This window comes from Vollenhovia emeryi, unplaced genomic scaffold, assembly GCF_000949405.1.
Source record: "Vollenhovia emeryi isolate VEMERY1.0 unplaced genomic scaffold, V.emery_V1.0 DF939210.1, whole genome shotgun sequence".
In the NCBI taxonomy this organism is placed as follows: Eukaryota; Metazoa; Arthropoda; class Insecta; order Hymenoptera; family Formicidae; genus Vollenhovia; species Vollenhovia emeryi.
This window is the reverse complement of record NW_011967156.1, coordinates 229,422-239,092: the sequence shown is the minus strand read 5'-3', so window position 1 is coordinate 239,092 and position 9,671 is coordinate 229,422. Positions and strand designations below refer to the sequence as shown.

The 9,671-nt window shown below is 41.8% G+C and overlaps 2 protein-coding genes across 11 annotated transcripts in view; one reads left to right on the top strand and one right to left on the bottom strand.

The window, feature by feature from the left end:
• Positions 1-6: 6 nt before the first annotated feature.
• On the top strand, positions 7-7,940 carry LOC105561149 (protein CASC3). 2 transcript variants are annotated; one of them, XM_012010885.1, is made up of 9 exons: positions 7-329; positions 2,266-2,696; positions 2,773-2,902; positions 3,003-3,154; positions 3,239-3,654; positions 4,031-4,309; positions 4,447-4,479; positions 4,764-5,020; positions 5,115-7,940. In XM_012010885.1, the coding sequence occupies exons 1-9, from the start codon at positions 231-233 to the stop codon at positions 5,733-5,735; spliced, it is 2,418 nt and encodes an 805-aa protein (XP_011866275.1). In that variant the 5' UTR covers positions 7-230; the 3' UTR covers positions 5,736-7,940. The 2 variants fall into 2 exon arrangements, with proteins under 2 accessions (XP_011866275.1, XP_011866276.1); XM_012010886.1 differs by lacking the exon at positions 4,447-4,479.
• Positions 4,995-9,671, bottom strand: part of LOC105561150 (orexin receptor type 2-like) — a 48,718-nt gene continuing 44,041 nt past the window's right edge. For 7 of the 9 annotated variants that reach the window (XM_012010889.1, XM_012010892.1, XM_012010887.1 and 4 more), the window contains exon 7: positions 7,089-8,682. In XM_012010889.1, coding sequence (XP_011866279.1) covers positions 8,453-8,682 — 230 coding nt within the window. In that variant the 3' untranslated portion in view covers positions 7,089-8,452. Of the gene's footprint in view, positions 5,041-7,088; positions 8,683-9,671 lie in introns of those variants that run through there. The other 2 variants (XM_012010894.1, XR_001008881.1) reach the window with 2 other exon arrangements.

Sequence of the window (9,671 nt, the reverse complement as noted above, 5' to 3'; positions counted from 1 at the left end):
AGAGAGAGAGAGAGAGAGAGAGAGAGTGAGTGAGTGAGTGAGTGAGTGAGTGAGTGAGCGAGAGCGAGATCGGCTGGACGCATCGCGCGAGAGGTATCCCGCGGACACGATCGGAACGGTTTTTCCTCCCTCTCCGCCGTTATTTCCCGTCCGTTCTCGGGGCTGACACACGAGGAAGCGGGAAGACCACGCGCGATACTTTCCATCGCGTGCAACCGGACGCAGCAGCAATGTCGGACACACGGCGACGTCGCAAGTCCAACCAGTCGTGCGGCTCTGATGATCTCTCGGACTCGTACGAGGAGCTGAACGCGACGAAGGAGACCCAGGTAAACGCGCGCGCGTGGGGACCTCGGGAGGGACCCGCCGCGGGGGCGAGTCGCGCCAGGAGGGCACCTCCCTAGCCGTCGCGGCGTCGCGCCGTCCGCTCGGCGAGAGTCGGGCGTGCGAGGGAGACGGGGAACACTGCTTCTGTTGTCCGCGGAGTCGAGAGAGTCGCCAGCTCGAGACCCGCGGTCGGCCGGCCCGCGGATCCCTCGGCGCAGTTTTGATCCTCTCCTCGCCGCCGCCGACACCGCGGGCCTTGCGAGCTGACGACACGGACGACCGATTGGTTCCGCCGAGTCTCGTCTTCGGCTGGTGGCAGGAAACAATCCGTAAGCGCTCAAAACTGCCTTAAGGTCGTAGACGTAAGGAGAAAAACTTGCGTTTTGTTTACAACAGCCTTTCACGACTTAAGTTGTTCTCTCTGCCTCGCCTTGTGCGGCGTCTACAGTGAGACTTTAAGACGTGAGATTTAAGAAATTGATATACTCGGCTGTAATTGGCCAATTTCCTCAATCTTACGTCTTGAGATCTCATTGTGGACACCGCGTTACGTCTACGACTAAGCAGTCTTGAGTATTTACGGATCGTTCCCAGCTATCAGCCTTTCCCTCGCGAATATACACGTGGGCCAATTTGAAGGGCACTCGTAACGGGCTATACGAACGGCACTCGCACAACGGACGTCGTACGTCTCGCGTAAAACTCTTAGGTCTTTTAGAAACATAAGCTGCAATTCGTACGATTAAACAGTTTATTTTTTACAGGCACGTCCGTCTTAGTTAACGATATGCGATATGATATGGTTTTGACCGCCTGCCACCAGCCTGTGGCATTTGGTTTAACATCCGCCAACTTAGTCCTGATAATCTCGCAGCTCGTGAAGAGCTTGTCGACAGAGCCATTCATGCCGATGTGCAAAATACTTGAGAGACCCTGCCACTCTTTGTGACACACCTGATCATTTGCACGCACTTTGAGCTTATTCATTTTTGTTTAAATCAAACGGATACGTTTGTTTCAAGATCTAAGATGAACGATTTGATCGAATCAGTTGAAACTTTACACATTCACAGAAGGATTGAAACCTTTTATTTAATTATTGAGCGAGTTCCATTTGTACTTCATTCCGACAACCTTTTTGTCATCCATGGTTGTCTCGTTTCATATTTCTAGAATGCTCTTTTATCGCCGTATCGATTGCTTCAACACCTTTCTCGGTTCTATCTAGAACGAGCCTACTATCCGCCAACTTGTTTGAATGTATTGGTAAACTCGGACTGAGAAGCGACTTACATAGTTTTATTAAAATTAAAACTATGAATAGTGCATTCTTAAATTATGATTAAAAATGTTACATGAATCGGGCTTGGAAGTGTTTTTACTGGCGTCTCAAATTTATTTCAACATTAAAAATTGATTAACGAAATACACATCATTGGATTGTAAAATTAATAAAGAATTAAATGTTAAAGTTAATAACGAGATATTACGGTCAAGCGAATCTTTTGTTTATAGCAAATTAGCCGTTAATTTGCCAGGGAATTATTGCGCGAAAGTTAAAAAAAACATCTTTTAATAAACGCTTCGCACTTTTTAATACAGTTTTACACTTTAATAAATGTGAACGATAGAAAAGAGAGAGGGGAGAAAGGGAGCAAAAAGTTTACCCGCGCTTTAGTTAGTTTATGCAGTTCAATAGGGCCACGTTGTTTTTCTGCCTTTCCTTTGACCACAGCCTTGACTTATATAAAGAACCACAGATAGCTAATCAGTGGAATCAATCAATAGGCTGAAGGAGATATCTATTAATTGCAGGAAAAATTAAAAATGTACAATAAGTAATTCAGAATTGATTAAATGCTGAAGCTGTCGATATGTCTATAAAGTTTTTAATTTGCAACTGATTAGAACATGTACTGACCAGTCTCCCTTTTACAGAGTAGCGAACAGACCGACGGGCATCAAGACTCAGAATGCGACATTTACGAGAGCGACTCCGATGCCGAGTCGCAGGAAGGCGGGGAACAACGCGAAAGCGGGGACGGGCAAGAAGAGGAGAAGCCGCAGAAGAAGTTGGACGACGACGAGGACAGGCGTAATCCGCAGTACATACCGAAACGAGGGACGTTTTACGAGCATGACGATCGTACGACTGACGAAGTGACCGATAATAACGCGGAGCAGCCGACGAGCGTGAAGGAGACCAAGGAGAAGAAGGTGTGGAAAGATAAGGAGGATAGGTGGGACCACGACAGATACAACGATGAGGAGCAGGCTCCAAAAAGACCCGAGGAATTGATAGCAACGTACGGCTATGATATTAGAAACGAGGAAGGGCCACCTAGAGCTAGGAGGAGAAGAAGATACGGGTGAGCTTATCGCGGAGTTTTGTTTCTCATAAATCACGATTTCATTGTGTTACATGTGTCTCGCGTATTTTCTCAGCCGTGGACCCAACAAGTACACGAGGAATTGGGAGGACGAAGACGCTTACGGGAAGACTGTACCTGGTAGGGCAACCAACAGACGCTTCCAGAAGAATAACGAAGACTTTCCTGCTCTCGGTAATAGCAAGGTAAATGTCGCGAGATACACCTGCGTTGGTTAGCGCGATTGATTATTACAAGTTTGATCGGATATATCTTTTTTTTTCGTTTCTCTCTAAATTGATGCAGAATACTCCGAGCAAGGTGGAGGAACCTGTAATTTCGTCGGCTTGGTATAGCAGCAAGAACAAAACGCAGAACAAAACCCAAAACTTCCCGCCGCTTCAGTCCCAGCAGGATATTGCAAAAATGAAGCCTGCTAGCGCCTCCAACACATCCATGTACGTTGTCTTGTATTATATTTAAACGACTTTTTTATCGATAATAAGACGTTGATGGCATCTTGAGCGAATATGTTATTACAGAAGTGAAAATAAAGGATCGGATGAGTCTACTAATACATCGTGGAAAAAGGAAGGTAGACACGTTACTCAAAATCAAAGTACAAACGGAAACACTGGTTCTGGCGGTGACGTGGAAAAACTAGCTAATACCAAGCCATTATTAAGAGAGAACAACAAGAGGAACACCCAAGAGTCTGTAAACTTGGCCGCAAGTAGGACGCGCGGTAGAGGTTTCAAGTCCAACGCCAATAACAACATGGTCACTAACAGACTAGTTGAGAATAAATTGAAAGGACGTGGCCCGGGCCCGGTTACGGTAGAAAATAGAAGGAATAATACCGCCCAGCATAATGAAGAGCATCAACTTGCTCACGACATGAAACAACAACTCAATATTAATGATGGTAGTCAATATCACCAGCCTGCACGACACAACAGTGAGTTTATGTCAAGTATAGTAATCGAAAGAATAGGAAATTGTATAAATATATTCGTAATGGTCGCAAATCTTCGACGACAAGAATAGAAAAAGACTAGCAATTTAATTTATTAATTTAAATAGTTATAACATACTCTGTGACTTGTCTTTTAATTGATTGTGAGTGATTGTTTTTCTAATATCTTCAATAATTAACAAATGTCTACTTCAAAATATTGATTTAATAATTAAATTTATGTGGAAAACTATTTTAAACATTCTGAGAGACATTTTCAGGAATATAGATATAAAAATTTCTTATCGATGTCTTTAGCTTATACTTTTGCCATACAGCTGCGAGTGCCCAATGTTTCTTTTTTTTCTAATTTGTATAGAAGGTTTTTTCGCGTCCACCAACCAACATAGATCAAACACAGTGCCACCTAGAATGCAGCAACAGCAGCAACAACAACCACAACCACAACAACAACCATCTCATCAACAACAAACGCATTCTCCGCAGCAGACAATACAGCAACAGCAACAACAGGATAGCTCTGGAAACAGACCTAAACGATATTCCAGTCTTCGTCAACGACCTACCATTTCGGAAACTCCCGCGCAACAGAATTATCCATCTCAACATGCCCAACATGGGTACTTTCCGCCTCAAGGTAATAACGTACATTGATATTTTATCTTACTTTAACACAACCTGTTCCTAATCTATGTCTTATGATATATGCTTTACATGGCCTAATACAAGCATGTACTTAACATTAATGTGTTGCTTCTGCATACGCGTACCTAGCTGGAAATTCAAGAGCCGTACTAGAATCTCAAGGTAAGAAAACAGTACAGTATGTATATAGAAGTTAAAAGTAAATATAAAAGTTATTCCATTATCCTCAAATAAATATCTCCCTTAGGGTTTTTACAATATCGCTTTTTTCCATGGAAAATACTTAAAAAAACATAGTTATGCCAAAAAGAATATAGAGGCAATAGTTATTAACCATAAAATGGTGATGGGATGTACAGAATTCTTTTGCACATCTTGTTTGATTGATTAAAAATATTTTTTCCAGTTTTTATTGCAAACCGGTTTACCATGTGTTAACGTTCCAGGTTATCCCCAAGGCCATTTTGAGCAGTCTCCTCCAGTCGCTCCAGCCGCAGCACCCATGGCAGGGCAGCCTGTCATTTCTCTACCACCTGGTGGACAAGCTGCTAGCTACGCGCCACCACCGTTCTTAGTACCGCCACCGCAATTCATACCACCTCAAACGGCACCTCCTAGTATAATTAATTATGTTCCTGGTCCAAATGGCCCGACGTTCCCACCAAACTTTCAAGGCTACCAGGGATACAACCCTTCGGTGCAGGTGAGGTCTTTCTTAAATATCTAAAAAAAATGTTATAAAGTTGCAATATAATGGGAATATTCCGTATTTAATTTTGTGTACTTTAATGTTATAGCCTCAAGGTCCACCACCGCCCCAAGAATTGTACCAACCGCAAGGGTGTACTTACTACAGTCCCGCACAGCAGCAGCAGCAACAGCAACAAGCAGCTCCTTTGCGGCGACCGAAAGCAGCGATACCTATTCTTCCACCGCCTGATACTCAGCAAAGCAGTAGAGGCAGAGGCAGAAGCACCCAGCAGTATCAGAATAATCAATCTGGTGGTAATAACGTGCAACAGACTGAACAAGAAGTCAAGAATGGTAGCGCGGTAGAAAGTGACGAGAAGCCCGTGCCGGGACAATTCGACAGTGCACAAGTCGAACAGCCGAGCATGCCGAGTCAGGAGCCGCCCCAGAAGAGTCAAACTCCGGATGTGGTCAGAGCAGTGAACGATATGGACGGGAAGGTAGAGATCATCACGAATGCCGACGCTCACATAAACATTGACGCGTCACCCGTTAAAAAAGATAATTTGGACGATAGCGTCAGTGTTAAGGAACTATTAGAAGTAACTTCGAACGAAAAGAACACGGTTTCTCACAGTCCAACGACATTGGCTAGCGTCGAGACTGAATTAGGTAACATTGAATCCGCAATTCCCGAAAGTACCATCGTCGAGAAAGCTGCAGCCTAAAGACCGTTATTACTATCATTTACGCTTCGTATTTATGCGATGTTTTTCCCCGCGACTTGCCGCGTGTTGAAGTGTCGCTCCGCGAACACGACGCGCTTGGACGAAACGTTGCTTTGGAAGCATCTAGTTCATTCGCATACCCATAATCGTATATTTATTCTGTAATGCGCATGCAATCTTTCGCTATAGAATCAGGGATACAGAATAATTATTAATCAATTCGTATTCGAAGAAGTGCATCGGCGAATGCACTATATTTTATAACAGAGCAAGAAATACTAAAATTATGTTCTCGAATGCAGTCGTTGCAGTAAACTAGCTAGCTGACGTGTACGCAACATTTTAGCTTTAAGGCCATTGATCCGCTACTATAACCATTTATTGGTTTAAAAGCGAAAAGTCATGATTTATTTTATGATTTAATTTATTTTGAATATCAAAGTAAATTAATCTGTTTATTGCTTATGAAAATTCATAGAAAATGAACTTAGAAAGATATTTTCTAAGATAAGAAAACAATACGATACAGTTTATGTAAATTAAGTTACGCGAAAAATTTATTACAATTTTCACTTGCATTAAAGTAAAATTTCATTAAAAAAAAATTTGTAATTTCCCGAACATGTGTGTCGTCGGAAAATCTTATCGAGGTAGCTTTTTTCACGCAAATAATGGTGGATTGATGATTCCAATGATGGATTTGCAAGATTTGAAAGCTTCGCTGATAATTGCTTTGGAATAAAGAAGTTTCACAAAGAACCGATACGCGAATAATGCTATTAAATATAAGTTTAAAACATGTAAAAAAAAAGCGTATTAACATATGGGAACTATAATCCATATTTGTAATAATATCTAAAATAGCAGCCTCGTAACGCGCTGACGGTTATTATTGCCTGGAATATGAAGTAACGATGACTTTTTCATATGCGAAGTCTACCTATAACTGGTCACTATTTAGCGAGGAACGTTATCGTGTACGAATGTAATATACTTGGCAGCTGCGCAGGCCATAAACTGCGGACATGATGTAACCGGCAATTCTATACATATACTTTTTCAATGTTATGACTACCTACAGTGCAGAAATGTTTGTAGTTATAATATTAACGAAATACATTTCATTGAGTAACGTAAGTGTGCATCTTTTTGTATAGAAAATTTTTTTTTCACATGCAATTGGGATAACAATTAACAGATGTCTGTTCTCTTCATTCTTACGCATTTCTGCACTCTTTTCTCTCGGTTCTTGGCTTCGTTCGAAAAGAGAGGAGACTGTGTTAGTCTTACTTTGCAGAATAGAAAATACGTGGAAGCAAGAGAAACGAACAGTCTCTATCAGATATCTATTTAGTTTTTTCTCCCATATTACACAATGAATTCTCTTTTATTATATTTTATTTACATGTTTTAAGTTTCATAAACTGGCCGTTTTTGCAAGTTCTATTAACATACAAGTCGGCCGTTGTCACAAAGATAATATAAAGTACTTTTTTTTTCTTCTTTCGGGATATTAAGCTACGTCTCTAAGATCTAACTCGAATATACTAGAGTGTTTAATCAATGAAGTAAGATAATTATTTTTGTGAATAAAAGCAGCGAAAGAGCGCATTGAGACGAAACGTTCAAATAATTTTGTTTCGAACTCGCCACAATTATTACATCTAGGAGTATAACTGCGGCAAAGTTATGCAAAGTTAAAGCCTTAAACAAAATTCTATGAGAAACAGATGCGAGAGGTTCTCGATAGGAGAATTTATACATGGTGAACGGCACTTCTGCGCAATAAAAATGTAAATTTAAGTGGAAACGAAGCGAGAAAGAACACGTCATTCGCTGTAGCATATATTGTACAGTTTATAAAAACTAATATACCGTTAGTGATAACTTTATATAATAACTTTAAGCTTTAAACGTTAGGATTACGTACACTTTATTAAACTTTGTAGATATATTTTGATTGATATGTCGAAATGTATTATAGGGAAAATAAATATCGCAAGTGACACACGAAAACGGAGCGTAACTGAATGCTTTAAGTGCCGGAATAGGTAGAACGCGACGCTTTATATTTACACTCTTGCGTTTATTCCTTTGAATCTTGACGTGCGTCTTTTTAGGTCTCCAACTTCAGTTATCGATCTGTGATGTACATTGTTATCTACATCTATATCTACAGTATAATAAAGTAAAATGTTTAAAGCAGCAAATCTCAGTGATGTCGTGTGGACTCGTATGTATAATTGCCTATTTACACATTAATTGAATATCATGTAACTCGGTTCATCTCGATTCAGCGAAACTTGAGGAAAGTTCCGTTGAACGAGGCTTTTACTTAAACGATACGTTGGAACGACTTGATTATACTCTACGAATATTACTGAGTTATTGACTTTAGAGAACTATACTTTATTGTGGTATACAAAGCGCGTCTCGCCAAATGTTCTTTCAACAACTACAATTTTCCTCGATCAATTCAGATCTCTTTCTCTCTTCTGAAAATGCCGAAGCGAATTCATCGCAAAGTTACCAACTTTCAACGATCTTCGCTCGTTTTTCTCAGTCTTGATACGGAAGTTCAGTTGCCTTTCGCTTGTTAATTATTGAGACACTGCGGACGTCTCGATGCATCTTTCTCGAGAAAAGATTTCGACTTGGTCAGAAAGTCTGCGTGGAAAAGAACGTCTGGCGTAGTTTGAGGGTACGAGAAACCAGGCTCATTCCTGTTTCTCGTTTTGCGGTACGTTGATTATGGTACTGAGAGGTATGACCTCGGTACTTTGCTGAACGTTATTATTGTTGGACATGGTATGAGCCGATCTCGTGTAATTTCGGGACCTGTGTTTAAGCGGGTCCGCGATACACGTGACGTATCCCCGTTTGTGGGCGCCGGTCCCGCCGTTGTGGGAACACCGGAAGGTACGCCTGAACTCCTTGCGAAACTTGCCTGCAACAGACGTACGTGCATCGTGTAATCTTCGTCACTTGAGTGTCAAGTTCCGATTATAATATTCTTTATAATAACGTAAAAGAGAGAGAGAGAGAGAGAGAGGTGCGACATAGAGGAAAAACATAAAAGTTTGTGAGGGATAATTTGTGAGCTCTCTTTTACTTGAAAGAAGTTTTAAGAAAGCTTTTGTTTTACGAAGCTTGTGCTTTGTATATTAAATTTAGACACCGCGGGAGCATCTTAGCGTGGAGGAAATTACGGTAGTTAGAAAAGCGTGAGAAAAGTGAGATATAAAAGGCTTATGCGACAGACACTGTGCATCCCGGGTGGCACAGTATCTGCGATATCTTTTATGCTGTTCGGGAGTTTTCGTTTCGCTTAACGAATAAATGATTGAATTATTGAAATTACCTCGCGGAAGAATTTCAACGAATGGCAAGGAATAATAATGCCCACGGATGGGAAGGAATGATACTTGCGAATCTGTTAACTTCGAAGATTAGGCATATTTAATTTTACGCATCGGTCGTCACAGGTTTGGAACGTTTGCGAATACGCGATTTACTCCAAAGTAAAAGTAACGATGAAAGATTCCCGTGTCGAAGATTGCGCGAGAAAAGGCAATTATTCGCGATCGATCTGTTACGAACGTTTCTCCGGTACTCGCCCGAGTGTCTTGTATTTCCCGCGCTAATCGACCGTCGCGATTGATCCGCCGCGATTGGCCCATCGACCGCGGTATCGAGAGTGCGATATTGCGATTCTCGAAGTCAGTTGCGCGATGCCGTTGCGAAGCCATGCTTCGAATCTTCTCGCAGTGCTCGCCGTTCGAGGGGTAAGTTCCGTGCTTTCCGTGGGAAATATCGACGGAAACCATCGCGATCTCCGTGTCGGCCGTACTTCACGTGAGTTGAGAGCGGGAGAGCGAAGCCCGGGATCATCGAGACCGTCCTCTTCTCCCCCCCCCCCCCGCCGAGATGCAGCGC